Raw genomic sequence first — 19,325 nt, forward strand, 5'->3', positions numbered from 1 at the left:
TTGAAAGTAAATACAATCAGATAATTCACTTTAATGACTTTCAACCTGTTTAAAGTGGAATAAAATATTTTTAAAAGTTTAATCTGCTAATAAATTTTAATTACACTACTAAAAGCAAAATTATATGGCCGATTAAGAAAATACATAAATCTAGACTTGGACAGAGGCGACGTAAGTAGTAAGATTTGACCTGCTCAATTGGTTTGGGGTAGCAAATTGAAAGACCGAAATGAAGAAAAAGGGTTTTTTAATAGCGATCGCCCCTCGGCAGGTAATGGTAAACCTTCGAGTGTATTTCTACCATGAAAAAGCTCCTCATACACAAAAATATCTGCCGTTCAGAGTCGGGTGGAAACTGTAGGTTCCTCCATTTGGGTAACAACATCAAGACGCACATCACAAGTAGGAGCAGGAGCTCGGTCAAACATCCGAAGAGAGTCAGAAAGTACCGGAAATGTTTAAATAAAACAACAATAGAGTTAAATTTCAGCAAATTCATTTTATCTCCTTTCATCTGAAGCAACACACATGTGCTAACGCTTAACCCAGTCCTCCATGCACCCCTGGTAGGCCGACGAAGGAATGGTCTTCAGCTCCTTCGTCGCATTCTCTTTGATCTCCCCTACGACCGACTGAAATCTCCTTCCACGAAGGGGAAACTTCAACTTGGGAAACAAAAAGAAGTCGCACGGGCACATCTCAGGTGAATACGGTGCTTGCACGATGGTATTTACTTGGAGTTTGGTCAAATAATCCAGCACAATTCGGGCTCGGTGCGATTTAGCTCTGAAATATTACCAAAGTATCTACTTATCCAGTAGCTGACATTTTTTCAGCCCACAATTTATTACTATTTACTATTTCTTATCAACTACTTTTCTTATTATAGGAATGCTTCATCAAAAATTACGTTAAGTTGCAATTGAAAAACTTCACGTGGTGCATCCTCCGATGCGTTTTGAATAAGTTTTTTTATCTTCCTGTAAGATTCTTCCTCGTATTTGGCGTAGATATGGCGTATATTCAATTCTTCATAGAGTTGTCTAACACGAGCTAGCTTCTCGGGATCTGAAAAGGAAATGGGTACATTCATTTCAAATTCGTTATGTGATGTATGACCGACTTATGATGAGTAAATGAAATTTTAAGTGGCGACTGAAGCTTCAAATTATTAGTAGATTATATACCAATATGCCCTATTGTTGTGCCCTATTGTTGTTGTTGTTGTTGTTGTAGCAGTAATACAAGCCCTGCCAGTGTAGTGTATATCCCCGGTCGTCTTCCTCTAGCTCATCTACAGGTAGGCCCAGGAAACTTGCTGTTTCGGCAGGCTGGGTCCAGAGGGAGAGGGATGTTAGATGAGTGGGTTTTAAGGGGCATGTGAAATGGTGATTAGTGTTGTAAGGGGTGCCTTCACTTGCCGGACATATGTTTGGTATGTCGGGGTCATTTCTGGATAAGTAGGAGTTTAACCAGCTACAACGTCCAGAACTTGATTGTGCCAGTGTTACGTGGGTCTCACGGGCAAGCTGGAGCTCTTCATCTGCTTTAGGTGGTTGTTGGACTCCGATTACGACATTCGGTGGTCGGGAGCTTAGGAGGATGATGACGGTTTCCCGATGAATGTCGTTTATTGTCTGTCTAAACACTGTCTGGTCCAGAAAATGTCTGTTAGTTTTATCCTGGATCTCGTCGGCGTAATCGAGGAGGTGTCTCCTGACGTGCCTGGGAGGGGGTTCTAGCTCAAGCAGGTGTCTGCAAGGGTGAAACCTGCAGCAGGACCCAAACAGGAGCTGTTTGCTGAGCAGTTTATTGTGCTCCATTAGAGGGAGCATCTGTGCCTCGTTGTGAAGGTGTTGAAGAGGGTACATCAGGAGGCAACCCGACGCTGTCCGAATAGCAGTGTTTTGGCAAGTTTGGAGCTTCATTCACTGCGTGTCATTAGTGACCAGGCGACAGACGCAGTATAGTTTAGAACCGGCCGGTCAATTGTCTTAAATGTCGATAGCAACATTTCTTTGTCTTTGCCCCAAGTGCTGGCGCCAAGCGATTTGAGGACCTTGTTGCGATTTTGGCTCTAGTGGCAATTGCGGTTGTGTGTCTTAACAGTCAGATTTGGTGTGTCATCGACTTTTACCTTGAGTTTCAGTTTGACATCCTTTGTCCAGGTGGTAAAGAGGGTCGAAAGTTGGAGATTCCTCGCAGTGAAAAAGAGAGAAAGTCTGGTGAGATAATCGTTTACTTGGACTTTGCGCCAGCCAATACGCCCTAAATCATGTTGCTCTTTGCCTTTTTCTTTAATGATAAACTTTTTTTAATCCATAATTTTTGTTTACGTGGATATTTGTATCCTTAATGATTTTATTTCCCTGCTCACATGTATGATTACACCTACCATCTTGTCCATAGCATTCCTCTAAAATTTTTTTCTGTTCCGGGCTAGCTTTTTCCAAGAGAGATGCCACCAACCAGGTACACTTATTAGCCTGTATATCTTCTGTGCCAGTTTTGCCAGTTTTGTGAGGATCTCCAAAGTAATCAAGGAAATCATTTTGCACTTGGAAGAAATGACCTAATTCAAATGTAATCGCTTTACATTCATCGTATATCTTCTGGTTTTTAACTCTAAACATAAATCGGTTAATAATTATTGCAAATTTTGTGAATTTCAGTTACCATTTGAATTTGTACTCACCCCGCTAAGTGCATACCAGCAGCTACAGGTAAATAGAGCAAATGAGATGCAGTTTTGTGGTCCACAATCGAATTGCACGCCTCCATAGTGAAAGTGTTGACATTCCTTTTGCAAATGAGCATATCTATTGACTGTCCACGTAAACATTCAAAGCAACTTTCATGGAACAAATCTATCAGATCCACATAGCAATCCAGATGACGGAAGTGCTTTCTGAGCAATACATAGGTGGAATTCTCAATCATGAGCGCATCATTCACAGCATTGAGACCAACGTCTTCCAATGCATTCCAGCACACCTGGCCCCGACGTGTGGTGCTCTTGTCCATGATGTCATCGAACATGAGGAGCGCGTAATGCAGCTACAGAGCGCATGAAAATGTAGGAAATCAGATAATTTACCAATAATGTAGATATAACTAATAGAGATACCCACCAGTTCAATACACCAGCCAAGTATGAGAGCCAATTTCAATTTTTCGGCAGTGAGTTCATTGCCCTTGACAAAATATTTGTAAGTCAAAGCGGTGATTGGACCGTTTTTTTTGAGGTTCGTTGCTATGTTATAATCCAAGGCCTATAAATTAATCAAGAAATATTGTAGTGGAGGGTGATTTAATTTGACTTCAGCTTGGAAAATTAGTGCCGTTACCTTTCTAAACCATTTTGCAGCGTCCTTGTTATTGTCCCTACCAACTATCTCAGCAAGGTCACGCGCAATATCTGTAAATAAAAAAAATGTAGGTAGAATTGATTTTTTTTTCCTTGTTCACTCCTCTCGGGAGCATAGGGCCTCGACAAGACTCTTCCATCCTACACGGTTCTGTACTGTTGTTTTTGCACCGTCCCATGAGATGTCGGCATCTGCTAGTTCGCGCAGCGTCGGCCTTCTCCAAGTGTGTTTTGGTCGACCGTGACCCCTGCTCCCTTGCGAGTTCCAGTCCAGTGCCGTCCTCTTGATGCTATCTGGTGGTTTTCTTAATGTGTGACCCATCCATCGCCACTTTCTGCGTTTGATTTGCTTAAGGATGGGTTCCTCGTTCGTTAATCTCCACAGTGCATCGTTACGAATTCTACCGGGCATCCCCCAAACAATATCTGCCTTGCGTTATTGTGGTAAACTCTCTGGATTGCATGTCAGAGAGTTTGTGAGAGAGGAGGCGGATGTCATCGGCGAAGTCCAGGTCCTCGAGATGTCCGGTAAAACTCCATACGATGCCTTTTTTGTGCAGAGTCATTTGGCTCATGACGTCATCAAGGATGATGGCGAAGAGAAGGGGCGACAACCTTGGGGACAACCTTGCCTTATAAACTTCTGAAATAATTTATTTTCAAGGCTTACTTGAATGCTCCGCTAATAAAGGCCACAAACCTTAAGAAACTTTGAAACGTTGGAAAAAAAGGTCAAGTTCAAAAAACAGATACAAAACCAGATAGTAAATAAAGCTTCAAATTGTATGCAGTTTTTCAGATTAGATAACCGAGGGTCGATATATGTCAAAATACTCGTAGTTCCACGGCAACACTTTCGTTTTTTCAATAAACAGCGTCAAAAAATGTGTAGCAGCCTTGACTGAGACTGATTAAATATTTTAAGTACACAAATTTAAGTATTTAAAAAATATAAAAACTTCGAGAATCGCTGAATTTTTTTGCACCTAGAGGTTATCTCCTCTCTACTGAGGGACGACCGGTATAAGAAAAATCTGTTTCTCTTATTTGAGGTTTCAGTCTATAGCCTACCGAATGGCACCCACACATAATCCGTTCGGTTGCGGCTAAGGAAAGCCCTGAATAACATTCTGAGAGGGGTCTGTTAATTTACAGTCGTACACCTCTTGACTATTGCATAGCTGAAAGGCTCTAAGCTTTACAATTATGGGTATAAAATTATGTATGAATGTACCTGGATATACGTCCATAAATTCACGGTTCTCTTCATCCGATATCTTTACACCTGGGTAAGGATTTTCCATTGTTGAACAGGCACTAAAGAAAGTATCAAAAATATCCAATATGAGGTAAATTGAGAATATCAAATACATAGTTTCGGAAAATATATAAGTATAAACACGTACAGTAAGTGGCTATGAAATGACGAGACATACCCTGCAAAGCATTTTATTTTCTACATAAATATTCATTTGTTATCACTCTACAATACTCGATGCGAGTTGCGGATGGACGCCGCTCTCTTTTTCACACCTTTGACGGACAACTTTCAATGCAGATTTCAGCTTAGGAAACAAATAATAACGATTTGTAAATAAAATTTTGTAAGCCAAATTTGTGGAAAGGTACATTCTTGCCGTGGGAATTCAATGATGAATTTCAAAGCGTTGGTGGCTATAAAACAAATTTCGGTTGTAGCATCAACAAAGTTTTTGTTTTTGATCATCTTAATGTGAATTTAATCATTTGAAATCACCTTCAAATTCCACTTGCTTTTACACTCGTAAATATGCAAGGTAGCATAAAATTAATCACCCCAGAGGAAGATTTATAATTTTTGCAAATGGCGTCGTATGTCAATCATATTTGATATCTGTGCACTAGACAACTCCAGCACACAAAAAGGCAAGTAATGGAGCGCGTGAAGGTCAAATACAAATTTGCATCACTCAAAATCATTTTTATTTAGTAAAAAAAGTCATGCAAAAAAAAATTGGGTGATTAATTTGGGAATATTAGCGAGTATAGAAAAACTCTCCACATGATAACCGGCTAACACAGTCTTAAGGGGTCCCGGTGGTCTAGAATTTTCAAAAAATCAATCTTTTGTTGATGGAACGATATTCCCAGTATTTTCGATTCTACAGCCGTTTTAGCAGGTAGACTCAGATTCGTCACGCGACGGCATCAATGGTCGCATTATCCACTCATTATCCCGTTTTTTTTAAATTAAAATTTATTGTTTTTAAATTAAATTAAAATTCAAAACCACGCCATTTAGTGAATTTTTTTTTCTAGTATGCAACAGTAGCTAGTCATAGTCTAGTAGCTGCAGTCATACTGATTAATAATCTGTTTGGTTTTTGTTTTTCAAATAAATAGAAGAGACAAAATGGACAACACCGTCCAGGTCTAATTTTTCGGAGGGATTAACTTCAGCGCCATTTTTAAAATTAAAAAAAAAAACTTTTTTTTTTCATTTTTGTATGTAAAAGAAGTTATCTAAAAAGCGTAAAAATTTTAAATATCGTTTTTAATTTTTTTTATTGTAAAAAAAATCTGAAAATACCCTAAATTTTCGAGCTCTAGGCTACCGGGGCTTCTTAATGCTTTCCATTATCACGAAATTATTGCACAATAAATTACAAATAATGTACGTGCTTACAGATGTAACTCATATTGTATGTTGCATGAGCTTCATGGTGGATTCATAATGACATATACAATTGTCTCTTACCGCTCTGATTTTCCAATGCATTGGGACATTGGCGGCTGAGCAAAAGTTGTATTGTTGGCGTGGGGACAACATGCGCCAATCGTTGCCCGTACAGTAGAATATATCTGTGGCCATTTGTGTACTTTCGAAAGCATTTTCGTTGTGATTTCCTATGAAATAACAATTGCAATAGATTTAGTAATTGAAAGTTGTGAAAATAAAATTCCACTAACTTTTTTATGCTACCAGGTTAATTCATAAGTGGGTCAGAGGTGCTGTAGTTAACTCAATTAGTGAAATGTGTCTGTTCTCAGACATTTACGTGTGTAAATATCCAGAAACAGTAAAAAACGAAAAAAGTTCAGAATAAAACGATTACAGGATTAGATTACAAATACAAAAAAAAATATATGTTAAAATAAATATGTTAAGTGATTCAAATACGTTTTCAAATAGGCGTAAATTCTTCTAAAAATTGGCTGATTTGTAATTTTGAGGATAACAAAAACCTAATAAGAAGTAAAACGTTTGAAAAAAAATTTATAATTTTGAGGAATCTCAATGGAAAGCTTTAGATTAGATTAGATTTGTGGGGGTTTGGACAAGTCCAACCACTCAGTCAGTAGACCATTGTACTACACCCGGATAGAAATCAGTAGAAAAAATAGAGATAGGAAAGACAAAAAGGTGGATGGTAAAAACGGATAAATTAGTTTGAGGTCACTCTTCCACAAATCTCTAGGATTCATTGATGCATTTTAAGAGATCCGGGAGAGGAAGTGTATGAACTTTGTCCATACTCAGTGTATCGCAACCCAATATCCTAAGTATGATTCTGGAAAATGCAGGACAGTTACAGAGAAAATGCTCTGCAGTATCGTCATTCTCAAGACAGGATAGGCTTATCGGGCTCTCCACGACCCCCATGGTAGCCGCCTGCTGACCACAGACGTTGTGCCCTGTGATTACACCCATCAGTACTCTCAGGTCCTTTCAGCTCAGATTTGGGAGAAAGGTCGCTATTTTCCTGTTTGGTTCTTTCACAAAGCACTTGGCTACTCTGCACGAGTTCAACTCAGACCAACGACCTCTGTGGGTAGACCTCATGAAGTCGTCAATCCATAGTTGAATCGACGCGGAATTGACACCTAGAAAGGGTTCAGGGCCTAGTGGCATACTTGCAGAGCCTTCATTTGCCAACTTATCAGCTGACTCATTCCCTGTAATACCACAATGTCCAGGCACCCAAATAAGACTAACTTTGTTGTGTTTTGCAACACTGTTCAGTTTTGTCTTACATTCAGCGACTAACTTCGAAGAGCAGCGTGGGTTAGCAAGGGCTTTCAGTGCAGCTTGACTGCCACTACAAATTCCAATACTGTTGCTCCGCCACGTTTTCTCAATTAGCCAGTACGCCACATCAAAGATGTGTGGCATGGATGGAAAGCTTGATTAGAACGACACGGCGCGGCAACTTCTCACTGGCTGACTATGACCGAGAGAGAGGTCAACTCTTACAGTTCATTTATCCATAGTATGACTGTCTTTTTTAGTACTTTCCTTACTAAAGTACTCGTAGTCGTAAGTAATGATTGAATGGGCGATCTCACCCTAAATATTTTCCATTAACTTTGTGCTAAAAATCCATGTCTGACCGAAATTTTAGCTGTAGTTCCATTGTAGATATGGTACATAAAACAATAAAAAATTGTTTCTAATATTATTCGCTCTTTGTTTACCTTTAAATTTGTTGCCCAAAAATATCACTGCGACTTATCCACTTTATGATGGATATTTTTTGATCCTTTTACTCGAAATGTTTTCAACCAAAATTTCAACTCAATTTCACTATCGCTTATCCCGTTTTCATTTATTTTGCCAATGTTTTATCGGTTTTACCCTTAATTTTTAAAAGTATAAACCCCGCAAATGTGTAATGAACCGAAAGCAAATTATTACTGCGAGAATATCAAACTTGACCGCTTTAAAATAAAGTCAAGCTCAAGTCCATGCCATACGCGCAATCGAGTGACAACAAGGGGGAAAGTTTGCGTTTGAGCTTCAAACTGAATTAATATTTATATTTTTGAATAATTTTCCCATAATTACAGCCCCAAATAGCAGTTAGAGACTGCACTACATCGGGTTGTGCATAAGTATTGGGCTCGGATATTAAAGACGGAATGCCAATGCGATATTCAAAGGAATTAACAAATAAATACTTACTTTTGTAATCCTACTTATGTACATATGTATGTATTAGTCTCTTAGTTATTTTGATCTGTTTGTTGAATCTGTTTTAAGTTTCTTTTTTACGCCAAACCAACCCAAGCTGTTAGTCCCAACAACAAAGCCATTCAGTTGCAATATGAAAGTGACAAAACTGCAGCTGTGAAATATTGGTCGAGTTGGTAATGCAGGATGAAAGCTCCTCCGAAATGAGAAAATTATGTAAGACTTTCCTAAAATCTCTCAAAAGAATAATTTTCAAAATACTCGAATAAAATCATAAAAAAGGTGTAACCTTTTTAAAACTTAAATTGAAATTTTGTAAGGAGAGTAAATACAAGGTGGCGCAAAACTAATCATTCAATTTGAATAACATTTTGACTAAACGAAAAAAAAGCAATGATTTTGAGTGTTGGATATCTTTATTTTGATCTTTACGTGCTCTGTTTGTTTACTGCAGCTTTCTAGTCCTCAAGTGTCTAATACGATTGACGTGCGACGCCATTTGCAAATATTATAAATCTTCCGATAGGTTGATTCGGTTAGGTTAGGTTGTAATGGTTGTCCAGAAAGTGTGCCCACTTGGACGAAAGAAGTTTGATTCATCCTTTGTGATACCATTACAAGGAGAGGAAAAAGCGATGAAGGAAAACGATAGTACCAAAAGAAGAGGGGTGGGAGGGTTGAGTATTTGCGAACTATGAACGGTGACTAAATCGCGGCAGTGTTAGCCATTTTATGCTGCTGATGAAGTTCATCAGATTTTTGATATGATAGGAGAATTAGTTTTACACCAAATTGTATAACAAAACCAATCAAAATGTGTTTTTTTTTTCGAACAACTGATTTGATTTGTATATTTTAAGGGTTTTTGTGGATAGATTGTCAAAATTAAGCGTTTTGCACTTTTCCATTGTTTAAATTTTGATTTGAATTCATAATTTGTGAAATAATTGGAGCAGTGATTTAATAATGTAAATTCACTGCCTAATAACGCGACTTCGTAAAAAGAGAAAAGAGGGCAGATTTATGTATTTTCTTTGTTTTTTTCTTGCATTATTTTCTTATGGGGTTAATGGGCCGGGAGCCAGGGGTCGATTTTGGACTGCGTTTTTATACCGTTAAATTCTTGACTATACTTGTGATTTAGCTTTCATGAACAACGAAAGTGAACGTCAGCTGGCGCACCCGTGGTGGGTGTGTTTGTGGGAGGGTACGAAACGTGTCGAAAAAAAATTTCTACCAACTCATTTTATACCGGCTGAAATTTTTTTCATGTATTGTTGACATTTAGTAGAATAAAAAAATTAGTCAGCTGCGCCGTAGAAGGGGGAAAATACGTCAAATACACCATGACAACGCACCGTCTCACAGGGCTCATGTTGTGGGCACTTTTTTGACCAAAAACTGGACAAATATCATCGAATAGTCACCTTATTCATCGGATTTAGCCCCCTGTGACTCTTTTCTTTTCCCAAAGCTTAAATTGCCACTCCTCGAATGCCGCTTTGAGTCGATAGAGGCCATAAAGGAGAATTCGCTGAAGGAGCTGAAGAAGATCTCTTAAAACGCGTTTAAAAGGTTCTTTGATCACTGGGCTAATCGTTGGCAGAGGTGCATTGCTTCGAATGGAACCTATTTTGAAGGCGACAAAATAAATTTTGGTGATTAAACAATTATTTTGCGTTTTATTGAACAATTCTTGGTGCTTTTTTGACGGTATGTAAATTGAATTTTTGAATAAGATTTTTCATTATACACAGAAGTTTTAAACTTTATTAATTATTTTCTTCAAAGTAGTAAACAAAATTTCCGATGCTCAGTTTTCGATGAATTTTCCAAATTTTCCCCAAAAAAAATCACGACCGAAATTTTGTTTAATATTATACATATATATATTTAAGTCATATACCATCAGAACCCATTCGTACTCCCATGCGGAATGCAATTGCGAAAATACATTTACAATTTGAACTCTTCGTGGCGTTGCAACCAAATGGAAGATTTAGAGAATTTCATGCAGTTTCTGAATCTATAATTCGATATTTAGGCTTTTCGATTCTGGACTTCTTTTGCACAATTTCGGGAAATGATTTTTTTTTTTCGAACAATGGAAACAAAAATTGGAACATTTACACTTGTGCAATTTTAAATTGTAACGTTAGTATTTCTGATAGCGGATAGCAGAAGCCGAAAAGCAATATTATGTCAGTATAGTTCGAAACCTTTTTCTACCTCAGTTTTAAGTGAATCTATTAGAGGAAAACTAAAACTCACATCAAACTTCATATAGTAGATATGACGCACACGACGCATAATTTCTGATTTTCATTTTCCCCTAAATTTTGCAGACGCCGAGAGTTCAGGTGGATGGGGCTTTTGAAGCTGTGCCAACCTTGAAGATCAGCACTATAATGACGATATGAGAAAAGTAAATAGCGAAGGCAGAGATGATAGAAATGAAAACTTTGCTGCAGTTCTACTAAGTATTTAGAGCCATGATAGATAAATAAGGTTGACATGGAAAAATTACCATTTTTTTCTTCATCCATCTTTTTATCATCATTAATGTTGATCTCGTTGGCGCGGGGATGAGACTTAGTGGTGGTTTGACCCCCATATCATGGGGACCAACTCAACACGAACTCCATATGGGGATTGGCTAGCTATCCATCCACTTTACGCCGAAATTAGTGGCCAACCAATCACCATGCGAAGATCACCGTACCGACGAAGATCCCTTGTTATTTCTAAACCCTTGGCAGCCCATTATTTCTCTTCCTTGCCCATCCCTTAATCCAGGATTTTATGCAACACGGTGCCCATTGGATGGTTGGCAGCCAGCGGTTTTACCAGAACGGCTGTATCTTAACGGCACCTGCCTAACGTAGGGCCGCCGTAGGGAGTATCCGTGGGGCGCTGCCGTGGTGGACCATTTGAATTCCTCTTTATACTACTTCGACCACTGCGCTTGCCTTGTCGAGCAGGTGGTCGTGCGAAAAAGTTGAATTCAAACTTCTACTGTAACGGGAGCAGGTTGCAATGGTCGTAATGCTACTGTCAAACATACGAAGAACGCTATGCAACGCAAGGGTGCTATAGTTCGCGAAGACTCGGACCTGGAAAGTGTTGTTGTTGTTGAAGTGGTTGAGTATTTTCCCTGAAATAATCTTAATTAGTGACCAGCACCGTCTTACTATCACCGTCCTCGAATAATGATATTTTTTTTTTACTTCTTTTGTTTTTTTTTTTGTTGTTCTAAGTTAGATCCATTTAGTGAGGTCCAAGTATACCAGCAAATTCTTTATCTCGATGCCTGGGATCTCATTAATTTGCTGCAAGAAAGGCTTACCAAAGGAGCGGAGTCGTACCCCAGCTAGCCCTGGACATTCACATAAGTAGTGGAAAAGACTTTTTTTCGCTCCTTCCGCTTGACAGCTTCTGCAGATAGGATTGAAAGGTAGGTTGAGTCTAGCTGCATGATCCCCTACTTTCCAGTGGCCTGTAAGGGTTGCAGTGATGCATGAGATGTTTGGCCGAGAGCATCTTAACAGATCATTTGTCCTTTGGATTTTGTATGACAGCCATTTGTTTTTTGTTGTAATACATGTAGTTAGTTGCTTCCATCTTCTTTCGGCTAAAGCATGATAGTGTGAAGCAATGAATGCCTTTATTGTGTTCAGTGGCGTGGGGACTGCCACCGCTTCTGTTAAGTTTAGTGTCGAACCTTTTCTTGCTAACTCATCCGCTATCTCATTACCTCGTATGTTCCTGTGACCGGGAACCCATATCAAGGTGAATTCAAGCCAATGACTAAGCGTTTCCAGCTCCTCTCTACACTGTAAGACTAGTTGGGATGAAATGGAGTTGGAGTCTAAGGCCTTTATAGCTGCTTGACTGTCTGCACCAACTTCCTTGTAGAGTTTTAGTGATTTGCCTGCTTCTCTGATCGCCAACAGTTCAGCCTGCAATACGCTGGCATGGTCAGGAAGACGAATTGACTGAGATAGGTTGAGCGGCTCCGAATGGAAGCCAGCTCCCACACCACAGTTCATCTTAGAACCATCGGTATAGATTTCGATATCGTATCTTCCAATCACCTTCCCTTTGCTCCATTCGGTGGAAAACGCACCGTAAAGCCTTTCTTAAAGTTAAGGTCGGGGACTGTGTAGTCTGATCTGTTATTGAGCAGCGAGGGTCGATGTAGGAGAATCTTGCTGTGACCGTACGACCTTGTTGTCCAGCTTCCTATGTCACTGAGTCTCACCGCGCTGCAAGTAGCGATTGTTTTAATGTGTAAATCTAATGGTAGCAGGTGAGTAAGTACATTGAGCGCTTCAGTAGGACTGGTGCTAAGTGCTCCTGTAGTTGATATACACGCTGTTATTTGTATCTTGTTCAGCTTAGTATTGTTGTATTTTTTTTCTGTTGCAGGCCACCAGACTAGTGCCGCATATTTTTCTCAGGTCTTACAATAGCTGTGTAGGACCAATTGAATAGTTTTGGTTGGAGACCCCATTTTTTACCCAACATGCTCTTACACGTGTAAAGTGCTATATTCGCTTTCTTTACCCTGTACTCTACGTTGGACTTCCAGCTGAGTTTGGGTTCTAGGATAACTCATAGGTATGTAGGTATTTTGCCTGTTTGGTTAGCGTCAGACTAATGCCGTTTAGTTTTGGACGATTAAAGTTTGGTGCCTTGGTTTTCTTAGTGAATAGCATCAGTTCAGTTTTTCCCGGGTTTACACTTAAACCACAGTCCATGGCCCAATTGCTGAGTGATACCAAAGCTCCTTCCATATTTTTACTGAAAGTGTAGCAAGCGTGAATAATAACGAGGAAGAAGCTTTACTTCGCTCTCCTTTGATGCTTGATGGTGCCAGTTCTGGGAGTAAGAAAGGGCCAAAGAGGGGTTGAAAGCGAAAACACGCTACAACGCTGCAGTCAAAATCTGCAACCGGTTTAGCGGCATGACCAATCTGACGCAAGCTGAAGCGGAACGATTGGCATGGGCTAAAAAGGAAGTTGAAAGGGGAGGTGCTCACTTTGCAAATCGGAACTAAAACGTGAAATTCAACTTTGGGCATTTCAACATTTCAAGGCATTAAATCTCGTTGTAACTTTAAGTCTTTGTTAAAAAATGGCCATATCTGTGAGTATAAAACAACAAACACGAATAAAGGTAAATTTTTTACTTTTCTTTTTTGAACGATTTGATAGAAAATTGGAATTCTTGTGTTTAAGTTGCTTAAGGAAATTATTTGCCTTCAAATTGTTTGTCCAAGCAAAATAGAAACACCCAACACGTGAAAGTGAATTTACTACATTTGATACAACAACTATTTTATTGAATTGAAATATTTAACTGTAGCTAAGTGGAAATTACCCAACCAGCGTTAGAAGGAACATTTTGAAAGCGATGAATCCACACGACTCTTTAGAAGACCTGACAATACTTTAATTTTCTTTCAATATCCAGTCAATATAAAATTCTTTACACAACAGTTAAAATGCGCGTTTATATACATATAATTAATTGTACTACTTGATCGGGGCCAACAGAATTCACTATTTCCCTGCATTTCATTGTTTATCGGTCAACTGGAGTAAAATAAAAAATATGCAAACTGCAATGGGATAATGAAAATACCTACCTTTGTCACGATGTGAAATATTATATATTACCATAAGTGTTGGCATAAATATACGATTCAGTTATTTCCTGCATATTTGAGTTCATTTTTAGGGGGTGTAGGGCAGATCACCTCGCGCGATGCACCCTGGGTAACGCCAAATGAAATGCGGCCTTAACGGGCTTCTAAATTTCAAATTTGGCACTCAACTCGGCGCTCTCACAGCACGGTGGAGATCCAGGGGTTTTTTAAAGATACAGGGTGGGCCATATAGCGTTTGCTTTTTGAACCACCTATTTTTTTGAGAATGGTAACACAAATGACATGTCAAATGTGTTCATAATTTACTTGAAGGTTTGACATTTACGAAATGGGACGCTATCCGCTTGAACAAATTTTGGAAATATTGAAAACCTATTTCCAAAGTGGTGAGTCTTCTTCTTCTTTTCTGATTTTCACATGGGTGGCTACGTCAAAAAGCAAAATTGTCGGATTTGGGGCTCAGAAAATCCACACGTTACTGTAGAGAAGCAAATGCATCCACAACGAGTCACTGTTTGGTGCGGTTTTTGGTCTGGCGGCATCTTCGGGCCATTTTTTTTTTTTTCGAAAATGAGCGAGGAGCCGCGGTTACAGTAAATGGCGAGCGTTACCGTGACATGCTCAACGAGTTTTTGTTTCCAAAAATTGAAGAGGATGACATGGACGACATTTGGTTTCAAGAGGACGGTGCAACTTGTCACACTGCCAAAGCTACACTCGAACTTTTGGCTACCGTTTTTGAAAACCGAATAATCAGCCGAAATTCCGATATCAATTGGCCGCCTCGGAGCTGTGATTTAAGCCCGTTGGACTATTTTTTGTGGGGAGCCGTTAAGGACAAATGCTATGCGAACCATCCAGAGACGATTGATGCTTTAAAACACGAAATCGAAGTTGCCATTCATGAAATTGGAGCCCAAACAATCGAAAATGTGCTTAAAAATTGGGTTGATCGAATGGCCTACTGTAAAGCCAGTCGTGGCAGTCATTTGAACGATATTATTTTTCATTCATAAATGACAATGTTCAATCTTTAAAATAAAAAAGAAAGTTTGAAAAAATATTGATTAGTTTTTTCTTTTATAGCCGATTCAAAAAGCAAATTTTACATGGCCCACCCTATATTTATGTATACAGCGAACACTCTAAAGCGTGAACACCCCAAAACGTGAACAGACTTTTTTGTGCATTGACTACTCTAAAACGTGAACAAACCCAAAAAGCTCTATAATATGGACAATAAACGTTGCAATTATTTGTATACAGTTTACATTGATCTCAAGTAATTCTGAAATTGGGGAATCCCCTAATTATAAAATAGGCATTTTATTCGTAATTGCATGTAAGGAGTAAAATATTTCAGTCGCGGTTTTGATTTTGCAAAGAATGTTTCGTCTTATGTTTTCTGGTGAAAATGAGTTCTAAAAAACCCGTGAGCTTGACATTAAAACAAAAGGCTAAAATTCTCAGCTTTTTAAAAAAAGGCTCATCTTTCAGGATTTTAGCAAAGAAATATAATGTTGCTAAATCAACAATTTGTAACATTAAAGCGAAGACAACACGTATTGTGGGCCTGGAAATAGAAAAACACTGCGTTCTTCAGAGTTGCCCAAAATGGAGAGAGCTCTTTGTCGTTGGTTTATCCGAATGCGAGATAAAAACTGGCCAGTAAGTGCTCTAATGTTGAAAGAAAAGGCAAAAACACTGCATGCGAAGTTAAAAAAAAATGGAGCAAACTTCTTCGCTAGTGACGGATGGCTCCAAGGATTCAAGAAGAGGTACGGTATTCGTCTTCTTAAAATATCAGGCGAAAAACTGTCTTCGCACCTCAGCTAGTGGATCCGTTTAAAGAAAAACTTAAAGCTAAAATGGCCGAATTAGAGTTGGGCAACGATGAGTTATATAATGCTGATGATGGGTAAAGTCCGAGAAGCAGCGAATCACGTTTTTATGCTGTTCAAACGCCACTGGATCCCACAAGCTTAAGCTTTTGGTAATTGGAAAGGCGAAGAATGCACGCTGCTTTAAAAACTTTCAGTGTCCCACTAAGAGCTCGAAATCCGCCTGGATGACGTTGGCTATTTTCAAGCAATGGTTTCATGAGTCATTTGTTCCACAGGTGAATATTCCTTTTAAGTTTTGACCGATTTTTAAGATTAACTGGTTGTTTTTTAAGGTTACATCGTTTTTAAAGGAGAAAGCCTTACCAATTAAAGCTCTTCTCCTAATCGACAACGCTCCTTCTAACCCAAATGGAGCTGAACTGACAACGAAGAATGGGCAAATTTCGGCAATGTTTATGTCACCAAACGTTACTCCTCTCATTCAACCGATGGATCAGAATGCAATAAAAGTTACTAAGTTGCATTACAGAAAAAGCCTTCTAGCTTCAATAGCACCGACAAAGTCTGATTTGCTTGAGTCGTTGAAAAAAATTAACTTAAAAACAGCTATAAATCTTTTGGATGCGGCTTGGTTTCGTGTTGGTGAAGCAACATTAGCTAAGTGCTGGAACAGTATTTTAAATTTTGCGGTAAACAATGATGATCCCGAAGATACTCGTAATGTTCCGTTGGCGGTTTTAAAGGAAAAATGGGAAGCTGAACTTCGCACCTTGATGAGCAACACCGTCGATCTCCTTAGTAGTTTAAATCCTGAGGTTCGTTCGAGTTCGCAGATATGCTCAAATATATGTTTGTGGGTTATTGAGAAAACTTTTTTTTATTAAAAATTTCAGATTGAATTCACGTTACCAGCCATTCATGTATGGAACGAATATATCGAGGAGGGCAAAGCAGATGACGATCATCAACACGAGAAGACGAATCCGATGATGACAACGTATCAGAGCAACTGGAGAAAATTAAGCCGACTGAAGCAACAAGGCGGTCATGGGTTATGGCTGGACATGAAGACGTCGATCAAAATGATATGAGTGTGCTAAGACGGTTAAGGGAGAAATCTGTGCTTCAAGTTTTAGAAAAACAGAAGAATCAAATACAGATGAGTAATTTTTTTAAATAAAACCATCGTATGACTTAATTTTCAATTAATATGTGATGAAAACAAGAATAAAATGTGAAAAAATGTATTTACTTAGTCTTTTTGGAACGTTCCAAAACGTGAAAACTTTTGTTAACATGAACTGCCTTGGTTTGAATAAGTTCACGTTATCAAGGGTGCGCTGTATTTCCAAAATAAAGAAAAGAATGTATTCATCTATTGATCTACTCATCAGAAAAGAACTAAATGCATTCAATTTGCCTCATTTCAGCAATGAAGGCATTGTTACTATGAGCTTGGAGAGCACTACTGGAAGACTCTGGTTGAGCTCAGCCCACATGGTACATGACGACGAGGTGGAACCAGCTCTCACGCTTCTAAAGAAGGCCTTAGCTGAGGCGAGGCAAAATCGGCGTCATCATTGGTACCAATGCGAACTCCCATCATACCTGTTGGGGAAGTACGGACATGAATGCAAGAGGTGAGTCGCTTTTATTATGTTTTTTGATTTTATTCTAAGTGAAGACTTGGTTATTTGTAATAGAGGTGGGACCCAACTTTTGTTACTGCGGTCAGGTAGGAGGTGCTTGACCTCACTAACTAGTGGAGACATTCACCACTGCGTGTAATTGGGCTCTCGAGAGCTTTTGTACGGTAAGATCGCCCCCTAACAGGCAAAAGCCACCTTGGTGGACTACTGAACTCTCTGAAATTAGAACTTCGTGTAGACGGCTTTTCATAAGAGCAAGAAAGATTAAGTCTCCCACGGGATGAGAACTGTACAAATTAGCATAAGGAATCTAGAAATCCAAAGTTAGGAAATCGAAGTGAGACTCGTGAAGAAAATTATGCGCAAGCGTTAAAGGCTGGCATCGAGGAATTTCACGCCTTTTGGGTACCTGCAGGACGGATCAAGATGCCGGACAATGACTAGCGAGGAGTCACTCAAGTTGCTTCTCAACGCCCATTTTTCTGGCGAATCCGAACTGGAGCAATACCAGCTTATTCTCCGCATCCATATCCGCTTGCTGGATAAGCGCCGCCTGGCTTGGGCGATAGTCCTTTTCGAGCTCTTCAAGTCATCTGGCTACGATGGCAACTACTGGAATCTGCGAAGGTATCTTGTCGTTAGCTGATCCCTATCTATGCGAGCTGCATTGATAGGAGCTACAATACCATATCTTGGAGTGCTGTGAGAGTTACTTTCATACCCAGGGCAGGTGAAATCTCACACGTATCTCCACAGTGTTTCAGGCCAATCAGTCTTTCATCGTGTTGAAGGTCCTTGAGAGGCTGTTCGGAAGGTATGAAATCTCTTGGGGGGCGTTTATCGGTTGCCCAACCTGCCTATTGTAAAGCCAGATCGCTGGATTCTGCTTCACAAACTATTGTCAGAGATATCGAGGTGTCCCTTTCTTAGAAAGAGTTCACTGTGGACGCTTTTCTCAACATTGAGGGGGCTTTTGACTATGTCCTTCCGGAAGCAATCACTACGCCTCTGGGGGTCGGAATCAAGGCAATCAATCTGCTTCATTAATACACTCCAAAGCGGAAAACTTTCATAACCAACTGATACTTATTTTACTTACAAATTTGTTCAATCACCGATGGTCCGCAGTTTGCCCAAACTCGGAATGTCGTCAATTCCAAAAGGTCGAGCTATCACTGAACAGACTATAGCCACTATAGACACTTTTCAAAGAATTGCGTTACTTTATCTCCTAAGCTGCCTTTGAGCGATTTTTTCTTATTGATTACTGAAATAATTCATGTCTTGAGAGTGGCTCGCACAAAGGAACCTCTTACCAAGTCTCAGCCTCTTTTTTAAGAAATTCGACTTTTTTGTGAGTTCATTCATGTATGAGTGAACATCGATGGAAATGGAAATTTTATAATGCATTGTGAGTGCACTTTGCATACCAAATTTGTAGTTCGGTGCATTTTTTTTTTTTTTTAATATTTAAATAATCACAACAAATTTTACTTCGGGCTCATATCTTCCACTAAATTTGTGCAAACCTTTTTTTTGTTTTGTTCGCTGAAATATTGTATATTTAACATTTTTGAAATGATCTTGAAGTAGAAGCAGAGCGGGGTTGCCCAATTTCTGGCGCCAACGTTGGCAGATTAGTTTTTATCTGACATCAAAAAGTTTCAAATTCATTTTACCTGAGCTGCAAAGTCTCACTTCACTATAAGGGTTACATTAGGATTGTCCAGCCGGTGCATGAAATAGTCATTAATAAAAAACAGGAACCTTTCTAATTTTTATTAAAAAAACAAAACTTGTCTAATTTTTATTAAAAAACTATTCTTTTTTATTTTTTTATTTA

At 39.1% G+C, this 19,325-nt stretch overlaps 1 protein-coding gene across 2 annotated transcripts; it reads right to left on the bottom strand.

Annotated features, from left to right (window-relative positions):
* Window positions 1–810: 810 nt before the first annotated feature.
* On the bottom strand, window positions 811–8,047 carry LOC129244521 (farnesyl pyrophosphate synthase-like). 2 transcript variants are annotated; one of them, XM_054882193.1, is made up of 8 exons: window positions 7,823–8,047; window positions 6,105–6,253; window positions 4,602–4,684; window positions 3,348–3,418; window positions 3,132–3,272; window positions 2,696–3,057; window positions 2,396–2,625; window positions 811–1,068 (listed from the first exon to the last, which is right to left on the bottom strand). In XM_054882193.1, the coding sequence occupies exons 2-8, from the start codon at window positions 6,236–6,238 to the stop codon at window positions 884–886; spliced, it is 1,206 nt and encodes a 401-aa protein (XP_054738168.1). In that variant the 5' UTR covers window positions 6,239–6,253; window positions 7,823–8,047; the 3' UTR covers window positions 811–883. The 2 variants fall into 2 exon arrangements, with proteins under 2 accessions (XP_054738168.1, XP_054738169.1); XM_054882194.1 differs by lacking the exon at window positions 6,105–6,253.
* Between the last annotated feature and the right edge of the window lie 11,278 nt (window positions 8,048–19,325).

The sequence above is a fragment of the Anastrepha obliqua genome, chromosome 4 (assembly GCF_027943255.1).
Source record: "Anastrepha obliqua isolate idAnaObli1 chromosome 4, idAnaObli1_1.0, whole genome shotgun sequence".
Classification (NCBI taxonomy): domain Eukaryota; kingdom Metazoa; phylum Arthropoda; class Insecta; order Diptera; family Tephritidae; genus Anastrepha; species Anastrepha obliqua.

What these genes read in the sequence shown, in the direction of transcription:
- LOC129244521 (XM_054882193.1), bottom strand. Translation starts at nt 6,238, where the DNA reads ATGCTTTCGAAAGTACACAAATGGCCACAGATATATTCTACTGTACGG. An exon ending in TTGGCTGGTGTATTGAACTG is followed by an intron (nt 3,058 to 3,131) that starts GTGGGTATCTCT and finishes TGCGCTCTGTAG; the next exon opens with CTGCATTACGCGCTCCTCAT. An exon ending in GGAATGCTATGGACAAGATG is followed by an intron (nt 1,069 to 2,395) that starts GTAGGTGTAATC and finishes TTTCCTTTTCAG; the next exon opens with ATCCCGAGAAGCTAGCTCGT.